Genomic DNA, 18,935 nt, shown 5'->3' on the forward strand with positions numbered 1-18,935 from the left:
GGCTTGGTTACGGCGTTTAGGTACCACCAACAGCAAAGGCCCAATTTTTCTACACCTGTATGACAAGTACATGCAATTTCAAAATTTGTATGGAATTTTTAGCAGTGGGGCCCGTTCCTGCATCCAGCAAGAGAAACTGCGAGGGGTTATGGTGTTCAGGCACAACCAACAACCAAGGCCCAATTTTTCTGCACCTGTATGACAAGTAAAAATGTGATTTGAAACTTGTATGTATATTTGTTTTATGACATTTTTTGCTTTAGAAATGTCAGTATTGCTGCAGCAGGCTACATACATCGTAGAGATGCACTACTTTACATGCACATTCAGGGGACCCCCCAGGCACGATATTTGAAGGCATTTTTCATTTTTATAGTTTCACTTTAAGCCTTATTAAAATCTGTAAAGCACTGCTCCTTTAAAAACGATTGTTTTTGGGGCAATAACTTGCATTTAAGCCTTCAAAATGAGGCCGTTTGATTTTCGAGGTTCGACTCCCATAGACTTCAATGGGGTTCATTTATTCAAACAAACTTTTCCTCTGTTTGTGGTGTTCTGGTGCGAACCAAACCGGGGGGTGTTCGGTTTAATACTACTGTAGAGTATATATGCCAGTTACTTACATTGCACCTCTTTAGTAACTTCAGACCAGGCAAACTTGCAAAAGCTTTTTTTAAAAAATAAATTAACATAACAACAATGGACAGTGCAAGATAAAGTGCTAACATTCCTAGTCCCTAACTATAGGCTTGTGGCTGCCCCAGCATACCTGTTCAAGTAGAGTCCATGTCTGGAATTTAACTCTGGCTTCGGCAGGATACAGGCAATCCAGACTGCAGCAATAGCACCAAGCAGAGCATCCCTCTCTGAGTGTGTGTGTGTAAGTCTCCCATCTCCTCCCCCTAGGATCCAGGCCCTCATCCCTTTTATAGCACAAAGGACTGGAGGGTTGGATCTGAGAAAAATCCGGGAGTGCAGTTAACCCCTAACTTTCCGTTGGGGTAGCAGTAACCACTACCTGCCTACATATTTATCTCTCCTACTTTCAAACAACCAGAACCCCCAACTATTTCAGATCCTGAATGATTGTACTAAGCTCAAACTCTATTTAACCACACTCCTTCTCCACCTTTCACCTCAGTGCACTTAGTGTGCCATGTTCCTTTTTGTGACCCATCTTTTCATCTCTCTTCGAATGTTGGAAGATATGATTATAATTACTACTGTGGGAAAAAAAAAAAATCTGTCTTCTGTACTCTGATCTTCATACCAAATATTTCTTTTTTTTTTTTTTTCACACCAAATATTTCTGATCCACCCCAGCCTCACCTTGTGTAGGAGAATGTGACCCGTCTCCCCCACCCACCCCCTAACTGCATTCTTCCCCAGTGTCAGAGAATTTCAATACCATTTCTCCAGTCCTGCTGTTAGCGATGGCGTCTGCTGATCTGAGAGCTGAGCTAGAATGTTCGGTCTGTCTGAACACTTATACCGATCCTGTAACACTGAAATGTGGACACAACTTCTGCCGGGTCTGTATTGATTGTGTACTGGATACACAGGAGAGGTCTGGAGGATATTCCTGTCCTGAATGCAGAGAGAAGTTTCAGGATCGTCCTGCACTGCAGAGGAACATAAAACTTCGTAACATAGTGGAGAATTTCCTGTCTGCTCTAGCAGATCAGGAGGAGTCTGGAGTCTTCTGTACTCACTGTGTGGAATCTCCTGTACCTGCTGTTAGATCCTGTCTACACTGTGACGTTTCTCTGTGTGATAAACACCAAAGAGTCCACAAAACTTCAACAGAACACATCTTAACTGACCCCACCTTGTCCATGGAGAGAAGAAAATGCTCCGTCCATAAGAGGATCCTGGAGTACTACTGCACTGAGGATGATATCTGTGTTTGTATGTCTTGTTATGTCATTGGAGAACATAAAGGACATAAGATTGATTCACTGCATGAGGTTTCTGAGAAGAAGAAAGAGACACTGAGGAAAGTTCTGCAGAAACTTCTGACAAGGAGAGAGGAGACGGAGGAAAGAGTCCAGAGTCTGCAGGAAGAGAAGAGGAAAGTAGAAGAAAAAGAAGCTGGTGACACCGAGAGAGTCACTGCCCTGTTCAGAGATCTCAGGAGACGTCTTGAAGACCTGGAGAAGAGGGTCCTTAGGGAGATCTCCGGACAGGCAGAGCGGGTCATCTTTCCGGTGTTGGATAAGATTCAGGATCTGGAAATAAAGAAGGAGGAGCTGTCCAGGAAGATGCGTCACATTGAGGAGCTGTGTAACGTGACGGATCCACTGACTGTCTTACAGGAATCAGACACAGGTGACTTGTGTGATACTGAGGATGGAGATAATGAGGACAGAGAGAGACATGAGAAACCTCTCCATGATGGAGGGGGTCTGGATGTGGTCGGAATCTTACACACGGGTTTATCTAATATAATAACAGAGGTAAATGTATACATGTATATACAGGAAGCTGAAGATATATTATTGGATGTCAACACAGCTCATGATTATCTACAGATATCGGATGACAGGAAAACTGTATCTGAGTCAGATATAGATCATAACCGCCCAGAAACGCCAGAGAAATTTCAGAACAGAGTTCAGGTGTTAAGCAGTCTTAGTTTCTCCTCAGGGAGACATTACTGGGAAGTGGATGTTGAGAAATCAGATGACTGGAGAGTCGGGATGTGTTATCCCAGTATAGACAGGAGAGGAGGGGAGTCAGGAATTGGAAGAAATAACAAGTCTTGGGGTTTGGTCAGGTCTGGTAATAAGTATGGCGTGAGATATGACAGTAAAGAGATCCCCTTACCCCCCAATCTCTCCAGTAACAGAGTCAGGATATATCTGGATTATGAGGCCGGGCGGATCTCCTTTTATGATCTGTGTGACCCGATCCGACACCTCCACACCTTCACCACCACCTTCACTGAGCCTCTCCATGCTCTACTATGTGTAGTCGGAGGTTGTATGAAGATATGTGGAGGAAATCAGGAGATGTGAGAAATATGCCCAGAGACTGGGGACATCACAAGGAGGAGGGATGGAATTGGTGGAATATTCAGACAATGGGATAAAGCAGTGGGTGGGGATTCAGTCGGTGTCCTGTAGATTATTTTACTATAAATACATTTAGGCCTCACGCATTCTGGGCATATAAAATGCTGCCTATGGAGGCTTTAGGCAATTTTTTTCTTCAGCCTGTATAAGCAGCTTTATGTTCCCCTATTTCTCCATGTACATTTGAGCATTTACAGGCATATTTGCAGAATAGCATTTTCAGGCTGGAAAAAAAAAAATAATCACAAGTGCATTTTCGAGAGGAGCTTTCGGGAGAAAAAAAAAATGGGCATAAAAGTTCATAAACGTACCGTTTAGGAGGGTTCGGCCTTTTCAAGTGTACATCATTTATAGTGAAAAATGAGCAGAGTGGAATGTTGTGCAAAAAAACACTTGCTGCAGCAAATGCCCATGAATGCTCATAAACTCTTGTGCAATGCGAGCCACTGTGAGCGTTTTTCTGCTGATTTTTCTGCTGAGGTTCTGGAATTTTTTTCCAGTTGCCTGTTGTACATGAAGCCATAAATGGGATTCCTCCATCTGTCATTGATCACTGTGATTGGGTAGAATATCTGCCCAACTGCTGCAGTATCAGTGGGTAACAGGTTGCTATTGCTCAATGAGGAGTGTGGCCTTTCTAGATCATGGACTCTATCTATCTATCTATCTATCTATCTATCTATCTATCTATCTAAAATCTATAAAGAAATTAAGACTTGGCATAGCCTAGGGACCCCAAATATTTTAGAAAGTCGGGGGGGGGGGGGGGGTTTGGGGATCAATCAAAAGTGTTGCAAAAGAGATGGTTACCTTTGGTTTCAGCGGTAGAGGGCAAAAGAGGGCAGAAACTACAACCCATGTTGCTGATGTAGCTTACAGGTAATTTGGAGGAAGGAGCACTTTGACTTTGGACTTTTCTGGAGGCTCCTATACCCTATCAAGGGGATTTACCAAAATTGGTGCACACAGAATCTGGTGCAGCCCTGCATGGTAACCAATCAGCTTCCAGGTTTTACTGTCAAAGCTTAATCGAACAAGCTGAGGTTAAAAGCTGATTGGTTAATATGCACAGCTTCACCAGATACTGAGTGCTCCAGTTTTAGTAAATCTCCCCCTGTATGTTTTTTTTGGAGCTCATGATATGTTACACTGCTTTGGGCCCAAATTGCCTAAGAAACACTTGCCCACTCTGGGCAGTGATCGGTTCTCTTGAAAGCCCACCCCTGACCCATTTAGATTCCCATTCATTGCTCCCCCACCTCTCCATTCCTCAGCCCTAAATCCTAACCCCGTGTAGGCTCCATGTTGGATCATGTCAGAGCTTACACAGGATTATTAATGTCGCCCCTCCCCCTCTCTCATGTGACAGTATTCAAGCCTGGTGATTGGCCACTCAGGCCTGAATGCTGGGAGAGGATCACATGATCTCTCCTACCTGGGAAACTGAGGACTTAGTGGGGGCTTTGATGAAGTAACAACATATTGGGGGAAAAATAAAGGAGAGTATATTGAGGTTTGGGGACTTTCAAGTTAACCTGTCACTTTACCCTGAATGGACAATATGGGTGGAGTCTCTTTACCCACCTCTGGGATGGACATAAGTTCATCAGTCAATATGAATAAGAATAGAATGTGTAGGCGCTCTCATTCCTTATTATACATACAGTTATAATGAGTTTGTTCCGTTGACTATTTTATTGTGTGAAGAAATACAAATGAATAATAGATCTACAAATAGATAGAAAGAGATGAAAATCAATGAGAAAACATATGAAGAAATGATTCTGAAATTTACTAGTGAAAGAAAAAAATATAATTTATCACTAATATAATAAATAATATTACTATAATAATGTATGATTAATAGAACTCGAATGGCTCTCCAATATAATGTGTCCCCATAGAATGGATCACCAATAGAATTCTATTGAATATGTTTTATAATGGATCCTAATATAATGTGTCCTCATAGAATGGATCACCAATATAAGTGTATTGGATCACATTATAATGAATCTTAATATATGTGTCCCCATAGAATGGATCACCAATAGATTTCTATTGGATCACTTTTATAATGGATTCTAATATAATGTGTCCCCATAGAATAGATCACCAATATAATTCTATTTACTCACTTTTAGAATGGATCTTAATATAATGTGTCCCCATAGAATGGATCACCAATAGAATTCTATGTGATCTTTTTTATAATGGATCCTAATATAATGTTTCCCCAATAGAATTCTATGTGATCTCTTTTATATTGGATTCTAATATAATGTTTCCCCATAGAATGGATTACCAATAGAATTCTATTGAATCACTTTTATAATGTATCCTAATATAATGTGTCCCCATAGAATGGATCACCAATAGCATTCTATTGGATAACTTTTATAATGGATCCTAATATAATGTATCATTGTGATATTATATCTTATAATCACTAGATGTGTCCTGGTGATGGGAGGAATTAGGAAAAGAGATGTTAATGTGAATAATGTTTTTTTTCTATTGTACATGTCAAGTGTTGGTGATATAAAAAAGAAATCAAGAAATGTGAATGTATTGATGAATGCTGTGTGATTTCTGTGGTGGTGGTTGTCAGTTGGGGTGTCAGTAAGAGGGGGAGGGGCTGATGACTCCATTTGAGGATAATAAGTGCTCTTTAGTGACGGGAAGACATGAACCGAACTGCCCTGGGTTCCGTTCTAACAGGGGTTCAGTGAACTTTGGTTTCCGCACCTGAACCCCATTGAAATCCTGATTGAAGAGCCTTGATTGTCAAATTACAAATGCTCGTTTTCTGGGTTAACTGGCAAGGGGGTGTCAAAACAGGAGCTGTTTTTTTTAATGATTAAACTTTAAATATTTTAATTGAATAAACTTTAAAAATGTCTAATTATTTGAAATACCAGGTCTGGGGTGTCCTTATCCTGCCTGTGAAGGGGCATCTCTGTAATGTACAGAAAATGTTGCAGCAGTGCTGACATTTACAAAAGAGAAAAGTTTTAAGTTTACCTGCAAATGACATTTCATTGACAGCCTGGCTGAGCAGGAAGGGGGGGGGGGGGGAGTGTGCATCCCCCTGAACCAAACCAAGCCATGGGCCTTCAACATACAGGGACCCCCTCCCAGGCGAAGCACCTTGTCCCCATCTTGATAAGGACAAGGGCCTCATCTCCACAACCCTGGCCAGTGGTTATGGGGGTCTGTGGGTAGAGGACTTACCAGAATTTGGAAACTACCGTTATTAATAAGGGGGCTCCTAGACACTGCCTTCACCACTTGAATAAGTATGGGGTACATAGTACACCTACTCATTCACAAAAAAAAAGTATAACCTAGAAACACCAAAACGTTTGACAAGTCCTTTATCAAAAAATAAAAATCACCCAAAAATACCCCTCATTGGAAATCCATCCTCAGCTATGATGCCTGCCATCCACTATCTCGCTAATAAAAAAATAAAAAACCTGACGACCTGGCGTACACGATCGATCCCAGAATGACAGCTGGATAGGCGGAATACATTTACACACAGTTTGTAAAAATCAGGCACTTTTTTCCTGTTTGTAGGTGACTGTAAAAAATACAGCTGTGGTTGGCTTGGAACTGTGCATGTGTAGTTCCAAAGATGGCCAAATGCTACTAATCGGGTGGCAGGGCGGGTCAGGATGCGCACCTGTATGTGACGTTATGGTGCACATCAGGCGTGAATAAAAAGCCACACCCGAATCACCATTTCCTGCCAGCTGATATTCCATTGGAAAAGGAGCAAGATGAGTCTCGTCATGGGAGTCATCCTCCGGGACTTAGCCATGCTGCCTGGGTCAATTGTAAAGCAGTCTTCTCTCTCTGGGGGCAATTGCGGAGCAGTCTTTCTCAGGGGGTAATATAAAGTAGTCTTTCTCTCTGGGGACAATGTGGAGCAGTCTCTCTCTCTCTGGGGGCAATGAGGAGCAGTATCGCTCTTGCTCTGGGGACAATCTGGACAAGGTGCTTTGAGGAGGCCCCCCCCCCCCTGCCCAAAAACGAACCCCTTCATATTTGGGGCATGTGGCCTGGTATGGTTCAGGAGGGGGGTGTTCACTCATCCCCTCTTTCCTGGCCTGCCAGGCTACATTCCCGCATTTAGTATGGATTTTGGTATTGGATTTTATTTCAAGAAAGCCTGAAGTCAGAAAAATCTATTTAAATTTTATTTTTTATATTATTTTATTATTTCATATTTATATTTTATATATGTCAGTTTTGCTGCAGCAGGTTCTGTACACGGTGCAGATGTACCACCTTACAGGCAGACTAAGGGGACCACCCAGGCACTATATTTTAAAGAAATTCTTATTGTTTCACTTTAAGCATCATTAAAATCACAGCTCCTTTAAAATTATATTCATAAAAAAATGTTTTTGCATTCGTATATGTCCCCCAGGGCAGTACCCGGGCTCCCATACCCTTTTTATGGCCAATAACTTGCATATAAGCCTTAAAAATGGGGACTTTTGTTTTTTTCAAGTTTGGGTCCTATAAACTTTAATAGGGTTCTCAGTTTGGGTCCTCACTTTTTCCATGTTCGAGAGTTATGGTGGGAAGGGGTGTTCGGCTCAACTCTAATGGCAAAACACTCATGTATTCCAACATGAACCTGCTTTACAATGCACATTCCTAGTGTCGTGGTGTGCTGTGTCACTGAAAAAGATTCAGGTGAATGAGCAGTCCATTCACAATTGGTTGCCCTAACACAATGCACATTACCTCTCTACAATGGATCACTAAAGTATAAAGCAACCGTTAATGTCTTCAGAGGAAGCAATAGGTGTTAGAAGTAAACCCATTTTGTTTTAAACACATTAAATTAATCCTCCAGTCAATGTATATCATTCTATGGATCACCTTTTCATTTTGAAGGGAAGCATATATGTTAGTTACAAAGAGAGAAACTGTTACTTGATGTTACAGGTATTAGAAATGTAGCATCCTCTAGTATGCTACTAGTGGTAGTGTAGGAAAATTTAGCTGATTCATGCTTACCCTGTGAGTCGTAAATTGGGTCATGCGTTTACTTTACGTCAGTACTGGGTGACCCATGCATGCAAGTGTCTGGTGCCTCCTCCTGGTTCTGGAAAGTTTGAGAATGTTCTAGAAACTAGAGGACGGAGGCTAGGAGGACTGTCCTGCATACTTATGGGAGCTTGGCCAATCCCCAGGCAGTGGGCCTGGCAGGGTGGTCGGGCCAGCCCTTAAATATGGGTAAGTCATGCTGGCAGGGGAGTCATGATGATGGGACTGTCCCTTGAGGCGAACCCCCTAGTCTAGAGGGAGTGTTCTGTCTCAGGATGGGGCTAAGGTGCTGTCTTGGAAGAATCCTACAACAGAAGCAGTTTGGAAGGAGTCTTTCCTGAGAGGCAGTGGTAAAAAGGAGTACAGTGTGAGTACTACAGCACGGTCAAGGAATTACAATGGAAGCGTCTGCCACATGTAGCAGGCCTCTCTGAAAGATAGCGGAGTGAAGGCAGGGTGTGAGATTGGCTGGACCTTGGTCACAAGTTAGTGAGAAGGGCAGGGATCTGATACCCGAATATGTGACGATGGCAGGTATCAGATCCCTGCCCTTCTCACTAACTCGTGACCAAGGACCAGCCAATCTCACATCCTGCCGTCACTTGTGTAACAATGCCACTCTCAGCTGCACCCGGCACATAGATTTTCCAGCTTGAGGGACCACAATCTAGATGCCAGCAGGCTAAGAGCAATTGTCACTGGGCTAATTAAGCAATTAACCTCTTTCACTGCCACCACCGCTACGTTATTATGAGCCCAGCGGACGCTCGTAATTTTAGAAATACCAATTATAATTTTAGAATAATTGTCTGTAACATGCATTGTCACCGCAGACAGGAATGTTCAGAGGATTTATTCTATACAGTAGCACTCTTCAAGAGACAGGTTCATTGTTAGTTTGCATTAAGAGCTTAGGGACAAGATTAACACTCTTCAAAATAAGGTTTAATAATAAAAAGGTTAAAATTGGTGCAGATAAAATATTTACAGAAAAAATTGTTTCAAAGAAATAGCGACATAATTCAGCAATTAGAAAATTAAGATAGAATTGAGAAATGAAAATACTTGCATTCAATGTCCTGAGTAGTATCAGAGTTTCAGAAGCTGAGCATGTGTGATCGGTTCTCCAACTTGATAGATGTTCCTTCTTTGATGTTACGTGAGAACTGCCAAACCCCATCTGTCTCTCTCTTTTTCTCTGAGACCGCAGGGGACGTTAACAGAGTTCTCTGACCAATAAACACAGTGGCCATGGGCGGCCCTAAGGTTTAGACAATATCAAGGAACCTCCTGTATAGACAGATTTATAACATAATTCATATCTTCCAATATCTACCAGTTGCCTTCTTGAAACTGATATATTATTGTGCAGTATTGAATTTTATATTCATAGACACCAAACACAGGTTATCTCATAATAACCTCTGACCCGTAAGGCATCTGACAGCTTGCTTGTCTTACATAGGAGCTAACGTGGTCATGTATGATCTCGTTAGGTTCAGTATTTTATTTTCCCTTTAACTATACACTTTCTAGAGGCATATCTTGTTTGTGTTTAAAGTTATGAATTTGTGTGTAAATGTGTGCTTAAATCTTCTCAAACCTTGCCCTGAGAGATCTCAAGAGTCAGTCAAGTAGACTGGTGAAGAGGCAGCCAGGTTGGCTGGCATTTCCTGCAGTGGGTAGAGCTGGGTACAGGGGATTTGGAGGTACACCAGGATGCAGTTCACAACACTCTGTGCTACTTTTTAGAGAGACTAAGAGTTCATAGTCTGTAAGGGGCTGTTGCATTATTCTCACTTAGAGACTGTCAGAGTCCAGGAGTGAATACACAAATTTGTGATTGTACATAGGTAGGCAGTTACCCCCTGAGTTTGTTGCTGTCAAGTTTGGCATCCCATAATTCCTATTACCTATCCAAGGTATTACCCCTAATAAAGTATAAAAAAACAAGCTCAAAGACTGTTCCTTGAGTTTGGATGAAAGCTGGAAAAATTCTATTTGCCTGGCTGTGTAGTGGTGGGGAACCCAATCATCTTCAACCCCTATGGGGGTAGAGCTACAGAAGTTTCATGTCTGATACTAAAGACCAAACAGCAGGAATACAGACTGTCTACCTGGTATTCTCTACTGTGTACTCTGGGGGAGAAATAGTCAAGGTACAGGTGGAGAAGACAGACCAGTAGTAAAAATGGAAAGAACATAAAGCAAACCGGGAGAGATGGTGGAAAAGAAGAAAAACAAAACAAAACATGAGCCCTGTTCACTGCAGCACTTTACAACTTTTCACCCCAAGTGTACCAAAGGGTACCCTGGATGGTTTTGGATCCTAACAATGCCCCTGGCAACAAGTAAAAAATGAAGCAATGAAGATGAAAATCAGAAATACAAGGTGTAACGGAACCGCGACCCACACTGTGTTTGTTGGCTTCCATCAGTATACGGCTTCCTTCAGTCTTGAACATAGATATCAAATTTCCTAGCCGCCCCCATACAAAGCTAGCTGACAACTTAGCTTGTACAAGTTTTGGAACCTTCTCCTTTATTGAACAACTCACACAGTTTATATACAGCATGGACATCCCCCTCCTGATCAGATTACCCCATCAGGTCAGGGGTTGCCTGATTAAATTATCATATGCAGATGAAATTGTATACAGAAATAGAATTAACCTGAACTAATTATCTAGCCATCTGGACAGAAACAATATGTGAGTTCATTAACAATTAACAATGGGACAGACAGGCTTAACAGAATACACATCACACCTTAATACACAGACAATAGGAAGGGACCACCAGTAACAGCCTGTCCGTCTCTGACATTTGAAGTACAACACACATTATCAGAAGTGTAAACACAGAACCCCTAGTAGATAACAGGTGAGTGTATCAGCACATTCAACGATGTGTGGAAGACAGGTGGTTGAGCTGATGATATTAGCAACAAGTCTGACTGTGTGAAGCAGTCTTCAAAGGTTTCTTGAGATAAATATTACTGTCCCATTTGAAGTAATCCAAACCATATTCTCAGTGTCCATTATGTACCTGTTTTTCACTCCCAGTGACGGTGAGTACCATCACACAAGCATACATATTTCAATCACTTACATTCACGCAACTAGACCTCCCAATCATCCCAGATCCCGAATGATGGTACGAGGTTTAGACTATGTATCCACACTCCTTTTTACCATATTGTAGCCATGTCCAGCTTTCACCTCAGTGCACTTAAGCTGGTCATAGATGGGTAGAATTTTAAAGGATTTTTTTTTTTTGGGAAAAGAACGTTCTAAGATATTTTTTTTCATTTTTCTAAACATTAGTGGGGTTAAATTGATGTTAGTTTTTGACCACAGTGATGAGAACATTCCAAGGAGCAGGATGAAAAAATGTTCTCGAAGGAACTAATTTCTAACAGTGTATGTGGTTTTTTTTTTTCAGTCCATTCACTCCAAAAGCAAATATCAAAAGGAAACAAAATCTTTGGAGTAGCATTCAAAAATTTTAGGAATTTTTGCATAAATTTTCCTAAGAATTTTTGTTCAAAATTCGATCACTCTACCACCAGCGTTAGTGTGTCTTGTTTCTTTTCTACACCGTCTTTCCCCCTTTATCTCTCTTCTAATGTTAGGAGGTATGATTATCTTTGCTACTGTGAGAAAATCCTCCCTCCTCTGTACTCTGATCTCTGTGTCAAATTTCATTGATCCAGCCCAGCCTCACCCTGTATAGGAGGATGTGACCCCTCCTAACTGCATTCTTCCCCGGTGTCAGAGAATTTCATTTCATTTCCTTGTCTGCTCTCAGCGATGGCGTCTGCTGATCTAAGAGCCGAGCTGGAATGTTCCCTCTGTCTGAACATTTATACCGATCCTGTAACACTGAAATGTGGACACAATTATTGCCGGGTCTGTATTGATCGTGTGTTGGATATACAAGGGGGCTCTGATGGATATTCTTGTCCTGAATGCAGAGAGAAGTTTCTGGATCGCCCTGGACTGCAGAGAAACATAACACTGTGTAAGATAGTGGAGAATTTACTGTCGCCTGAACCAAATCAGGAGGAGCCTGGGGTCTTCTGTACTTACTGTGTGGACTCTCCTGTACCTGCTGTTAGATCCTGTCTGCTCTGTGAGGTTTCTCTGTGTGATAAACACCTTAGAGTCCACAAAAAGTCCCCAGAACACATCTTAACTGACCCCACTTTGTCCATGGAGAGCTGGAAATGCTCCGTCCATAAGAAGATCCTGGAGTATTACTGCACTGAGGATGAGACCTGTATCTGTGTGTCCTGCAGTTTGGCTGGAGAACATCGGGGACACCAGGTGGAGATGCTGGATGAGGCTTCTGAGAAGAGGAAGAAGACACTGAGGAATGTTCTGCAGAAACTTCTGACAAAGAGAGAGGAGACGGAGGAAAGAGTCCAGAGTCTGCAGGAACACAGGAGGAAAGTAGAAGAAAAAGCAGCTGGTGACACCGAGAGAGTCACTGCCCTGTTTAGAGATCTCAGGAGACGTCTGGAAGACCTGGAGAAGGAAGTTCTGAGGGAGATCTCCGGACGAGCAGAGCGGCTCTTCCTCCCGTTGTTGGATAAGATTCAGGATCTGGAAATAAAGAAGGAGGAGCTGTCCAGGAAGATGCGTCACATTGAGGAGCTGTGTAACATGACGGATCCACTGACTGTCTTACAGGAATCAGACACAGGTGACTTGTGTGATACTGAGGATGGAGATAATGAGGACAGAGAGAGACATGAGAAGCTCCTCCATGATGGAGGGGGTCTGAATGTGGCTGGGATATCACACACAGTACACACATTATCTGATATAATAAGAGAGGTAAATGTATACTTCCCTATACAGAAAGCTGCAGACATATTACTGGATGTAAACACAGCCCATAATTTTCTACATATATCAGATGACAGGAAAACTGCATCCAGGTCAGATAGAAACCAGAAGTGCCCCAAAGCCCCAGAGAGATTTCAGGATTATCCTCAGGTGTTGAGCAGTCGGAGTTTCTCCTCAGGGAGACATTACTGGGAAGTGGATGTCGGGGGATCAGAAGAATGGAGAGTTGGGATGTGTTACCCCAGTATAGACAGGAGAGAACGGCAGTCTCTGATTGGATTTAATAACAAATCCTGGGGTTTGGCCAGGTCTGGTAATCAGTATGGGGTGAGACATGACAATAAAGAGATCCCCTTATCTGCCAGTATCTCCAGTAACACAGTCAGGATATATCTGGATTATGAGGCCGGGCGGATCTCCTTTTATGATCTGTGTGCCCCGATCCGACACCTCCACACCTTCACCACCACCTTCACTGAGCCCCTCCATGCTCTGTTATGTGTATGGGAAGATTGTATAAAGATACATGAGGGGAATCAGGAGATATCTGCCCAGAGACTGGTGACACCTCAGGGAAGAGGGATGGGGTTGGTGCAATCTACAACCAATAGAATAAAGCAGTGGGTGGGGCTTTAGTCAGTATCCTGCTGGCTTTTTACTATAAGTAAATAAATATAAGAGATATTTCTCCCCAGTGGCGGCTGGTGTCAAATCAATGCACCCCCAGCCGGCCAGCCTTCCTCCTTACCTCCTCCTTCCTCCTGTTCGAGCTGGGGAGTGCTGGATGGCTGAGCCGCTGTGCTTCTCCTCCAGCCATGTGTCTCCTCCCTCTTCCTTCCCAGTGGCCAGTAAGATCGCTTCTCCTTTTGGCCAATTGGGGAAGGGATCTCACAACCATTTTCCTGATTGGCTGGGAGGAGAATCAGTGTGACAATAGTGAATTTTTATTCGCTATTGCCAAACAACTGGGTGGGCTCAGGACGCAGTGCTCTGCGCCCCAAGCCCACCCTTTTTTAAAGCCTATCAGAGCCTCTGGCTCTAATCATGTGCTTAAAAAAAAAAATCCCCTATTGGAATCCATGCACCCAGCGCGCTGCATGTAGATTAGGGGGCCAGATGCATGGATAGGGTCGGGGGCGGTGCCCCTGTGCCCCTAATGGACAGGCCGCCACTGTTTCTCCCCCTTTTAGTGATCAATGTAATTGGGTAGAGTATCTGTTCAGTTACTGCAGTAACATGTTCCTGTTGGTCAGTGAGGAAAGGTGTGGCCTATATAATGATCTACCTATTATCTATGGCCCACCTCACCACCTGTCCCCTCACAATTACTGCGACCAACTTCCTGCTCTATCCTAAACACTCTAACCCACATCTTCAACATCTCCTTCACCTCCGCCACCTTTCCCTTCCTGCTCAAATATGCAATGGTTACCCACATACATATAAAACCCTCACTGGACACCATCTGTTTGAATAACTTAAGACCAGGGCTCGAGTCCTGCAGGAATGCATGGGAACGGCGTTCCTGTACTATTTCCACAGCAGGAACGCCGTTCCCGTTCCCCCCGAGCCCGGACACGATCCCAGCGCGACCTCTTGCTCTTGGATGGTGGGTCAGGTAAGCCCAGATTGCGACCCGCCATCCCCGAGCATCGCTGTAAACTCACTGTCACTGAGCCGCACTACAGGAAGCAGAGCCGATGCTTCCTGTATAGCGCCAGCTCCCACAGGCGGAGTGATACCAAATGTATTCCGCCTCCGCCTGTGACAGGACACAGGCGCCATACAGGAAGAATCAGCACCTGCAGAGAGGGAGCCAGGGAGGTAAGAGAGAAAGAAAGAGAGCGAAGAGGGAAGAAGAGGTGGAGAGAGAGAAAGTAAAGACAGGTAGGAAGAGAGAGAGATGAGAGAAACAGAGAGATGGAAATAAAGCAATATAAAAAGACAATGTAAAGTGTAAATGTGCTAGTGTGCTCTAAACAATATTCAAAATTGAAAAAAAAAAACATTTGATATTTGTGCAATCATAAATTAATAATATAAATAATATAATATAATAATATTAATAATTTATAAAAAAGTCAATAGGACCTTGTGCAATTAGCAAAGGAGAAAGAAAAAAGTGCATAGTGCTAAAGTGCTAAACAGTAGTATCTGTGTGACACCAATGATAAGAGTGGCATAAATTAGCATATATCTTAAAACACAACGGAGTTCATTACACCTAATAAATGAAGGTGCATGGTATTAACAACTTCAGCCCCGAAAGGTTTTACCCCCTTTCTGCCTAGGCCCTATTTTGTGATTCGGCACAGCGTTACTTTAACGGACAATTGCGCTTTTTTTCCCACAAACAGAGCTTTCTTTTGGTGGTATTTGATCACCAGTGCGATTTTTATTTTTTGCACTATAAAAAAAAAGAGCAACAATTGTGAAAAAAACAATATTTTTCACATTCTGCTATATGTAATTCCCCAAAAAAATGTAAAAATCAAAATTTTTCAACATTTTAGGCCAATTTTTTTTCTGCTACATATTCTTGGTAAAAAAATTGCAATAAGCGTATTTTGATTGGTTTGCGCAAAAGTTATCGCTTCTACTAAGTACAGGAAATATCTATGTAATTTTTATTATTTTTTTTTTTTACTAGTAATGACGGTGATCTGCGATTTCTAGCGGGACTGTGACATTGCTGCGGACAGATCGGGCCCCTGACTGACATTTTTGACACTTTTGGGTGGACCAGTGACATTACTACACTAATCAGTGCTAAAAATATGCACTGTTACTGTAATAGTGACACTGGCAGGGAAGGGGTTAACCCTGTGGGTGATCAAAGGGGTTAATGTATGCCTGTATTCTTACTGACTGTGGGGGGGAAGGGGGGGTTTGTGACAGGCACAGAGATCGCAGTAATATACTCAGATTTATACCGAAAAATACATTCTGCTACTCCTTGTGAGTATGGTGATACCCAGTGCTGTATTTTGGCCTAGGCCAACAAGGCCCAGGCCTAGGGCGGCACTTTGCAGGGGGGCAGCAAAAAAGCCGCCCCCCCCTCCACATGAGACTCTATTAGCCACTCGTTGCTAGAGCCACCTCCCTCATTCCCCCCTCTCTCTCACCCCCCTCTCTCTCTCGCTCTCATCCCCCTCTTTCTCTCTCTCTCTTACCCCTCCTCTCTCTCTCTCTCACCCCCTCCTCTCTCTCTCTCACCCCCCTCTCTCACTCCTCCTCTCTTATTCCCCCTCTCGCTCTCTCATCCCCCACCCCCCTCTCTCACCCCCCCTCTCTCTCTCATCCCCCCTCACCCACCCCCCTCTCTCTCTCCTTCACCCACCCCCCCTCTCATGAAATCTCAGGGGTTCATGCTGGGACTTGTAGTCCTTAAATTCTGGAGGGAGCCACATCAGTTAAAAAAGGAGTGGGGCAAATTTCCATAGGAGGGGGAGGGGGGGGGGGTACCCAATTTTAGTCTTGCCTAGGGCAGCACAAAATCACCACTGGTGATACCACATGTGTGAGTTTTTTTCAGTGACTGGACTGATTATATACCGGCCATTGTATCTCAAAAATCAACCAACATTGTACCAAAAATAATGTACTGTAATGGTCACCCCTGTACAAGTGATCAGGGAATATAGCATCACCTGTAACAATTCCTGTTCCCATAAGCCAAGCAAGCCTAGCCTACTAGCCTATGTGCTTTTCCCCAGGAATGTATCCCTATAGAATGGATCACCAATAGAATAATATTGGATCTCTTTTATCATGTATCCCCAATATAATGTAGCCCCATAGAATGGATCATCAATAGAATTTTGTTGGATCACTTTTATAATGTATCCTAATATAATGTGTCCCCATAGAATGGATCACCAATAGAATAATATTGGATCACTTTTTTAATTTATCCCCAATGTATTGTGTCCCCATAGAATGGATCCTCAATAGAATTCTTTTGGATCATATTTAAATTGTGTCCTATTATAATGTATCCCCATGGAATGGATCACCAATAGAATAATATTGGATCACGTTTATTATGTATCCCCAATAAAATGTGCCTCCATAGAATGGATCACCTATAGAATTGTGTTGGATCACTTTTATAATGTATCCTAATATAATGTGTCATTGTGATATTATATCTTATCATCACTAGATGTGTCCTGGAGATGGGAGGAAGAATTCGGAAAGAAGATATTAATGTGAATAAAGTTTTGTTCCCTCTATAGTGTATGTGAAGTGTGGGTGATATATCTCAAAAATAGTCAAATGCATATCTGCTGATGAATATTGTGTGATTTCTGTGCTGATAGACAGAGGAAGCCCTAGGGTCTGTGAGGCCTTTGGCTAAAATTAAAAAAGGAGCCCCACTCACGCCCGGGTGCACACAGTTCTACAGTACAGAGACGAGTCGGCCCACACCAGTCCTTACAACTCTGGATGGACAATGATCACATACTAGCTCTAACCTCAGCCAGTAGTATCCTCCTAAGGCACAACATAACCCCACACTGAGCCAATAGGGAGCCATCATCATCCACTCCCAGATCCTCAGGAACCAGCCCAGTAGCAGCAATCCACACACACACATAGTCCAAGAAATCTTGGGGAAGAGTGGTCAAATCCCCCCATGTATGATGATAATTCCTCTCTCCTCCTCTTCCTAGCACAAGTCCACCCAATCCCCCCTCTTAGCACAAGTCCCCCAATCCCCTCTCCTAGCACAAATCCCCCCAAACCCCTCTCCTAGCACAAATCCCTTCTCCTAGCACAAGTTCTCAATACTCTCTCCTAGCACAAATCCCCCCAAACCCCTCTCCTAGCACAAATCCCCCCAAACCCCTCTCCTAGCACAAATCCCTTCTCCTAGCACAAGTTCTCAATACTCTCTCCTAGCACAAATCCCCCCAATCCCCTCTCCTAGCACAAATCCCCCCAAACCCCTCTCCTAGCACAAATCCCTTCTCCTAGCACAAGTTCTCAATACTCTCTCCTAGCACAAATCCCCCCAAACCCCTCTCCTAGCCAGAGATGTATAGTAACGAAGTAGAACTACTTAAGTACTGTACTTAAGTACCGAAATGCGGTATCTGTACTTTCCTAGAGTAGAATTTTTTTCTCCTACTTCTACTTTTACTTCACTACATTTTTTCAATGATTTCGATACTTCTACTCAAGTATTTTTTTTTTATGCTGCATAGTTACTCGTTACTTTTAAAAAAATTACCACTGCCAGAACAGTAGATGGCAGGTTGCATAAAGCTCAAAAAAATGTGTATAATGTCATTTGTAAATCAGCGCATACGAAAATAAAGGCTGTGTATAATAAAAGCTGCTATACCAAATCTTTCCAATAAAAAGAAAATATGAAACAAACAAATAAATGGTGCTACAGCGCTTAAAGTGCATCAAGAAACTACTAACAAACACAGGTTAATCATTTGAATAAATCATTTGAAATAATAAAAAACAATATGATGTTCAAACTTTTGACTTCTTTCTTTAATAACTACATAACACAGTACTTGTACTTTTACTTTCAGTACTTGAGTAGAATTTTTTTTTCAAAACTACTGGTACTTTTTACTTTTAGTACTTAAGTAGCAAATTTTTTGAAAAAACTACTTGCAATACTTAAGTAAAAAAAATGTTGAATACTTTAGTAACTTTTTCTGCGAGCACTTCCACTTCTACTCAAGTCACTTTTTGATCGAGCACTTGTACTTTTACTCAAGTAGAATTTTCGAGTACTTTATACAAGTCTGCTCCTAGCACAAATCCCCTCTCCTAGCACAAGTCCCCAATACTCTCCCCTAGCACAAATCCCCCCAAACCCCTCTCCTAGCACAAATCCCTCCAATCCCCTCTCTTAGCACAAGTCCCCCAATCCCCTCTCCTAGCACAAATCCCCCCAAACCCCTCTCCTAGCACA

At 42.6% G+C, this 18,935-nt stretch overlaps 2 protein-coding genes across 2 annotated transcripts in view; both read left to right on the plus strand.

Moving 5' to 3' along the window:
- Positions 1 to 1,427: 1,427 nt before the first annotated feature.
- LOC309553068 (uncharacterized protein) overlaps positions 1,428 to 18,935 on the plus strand; it is a 101,445-nt gene continuing 83,937 nt past the window's right edge. Inside the window, 2 exon segments of the mRNA XM_082253967.1 lie at positions 1,428 to 3,013; positions 11,207 to 11,211. Of these exon segments, the coding sequence (XP_082110093.1) occupies positions 1,434 to 3,013; positions 11,207 to 11,211 (1,585 nt within the window). The 5' untranslated portion in view covers positions 1,428 to 1,433.
- Positions 11,747 to 18,935, plus strand: part of LOC309554005 (E3 ubiquitin-protein ligase TRIM11-like) — a 56,613-nt gene continuing 49,424 nt past the window's right edge. The window contains exon 1 of the mRNA XM_082255527.1: positions 11,747 to 13,321. Within this exon, the coding sequence (XP_082111653.1) occupies positions 11,954 to 13,321 (1,368 nt within the window). The 5' untranslated portion in view covers positions 11,747 to 11,953. The remainder of the gene's footprint in view (positions 13,322 to 18,935) is intronic.

This window comes from Pelophylax lessonae (assembly GCF_965119305.1).
Source record: "Pelophylax lessonae genome assembly, chromosome: 4".
Taxonomy (NCBI): domain Eukaryota; kingdom Metazoa; phylum Chordata; class Amphibia; order Anura; family Ranidae; genus Pelophylax; species Pelophylax lessonae.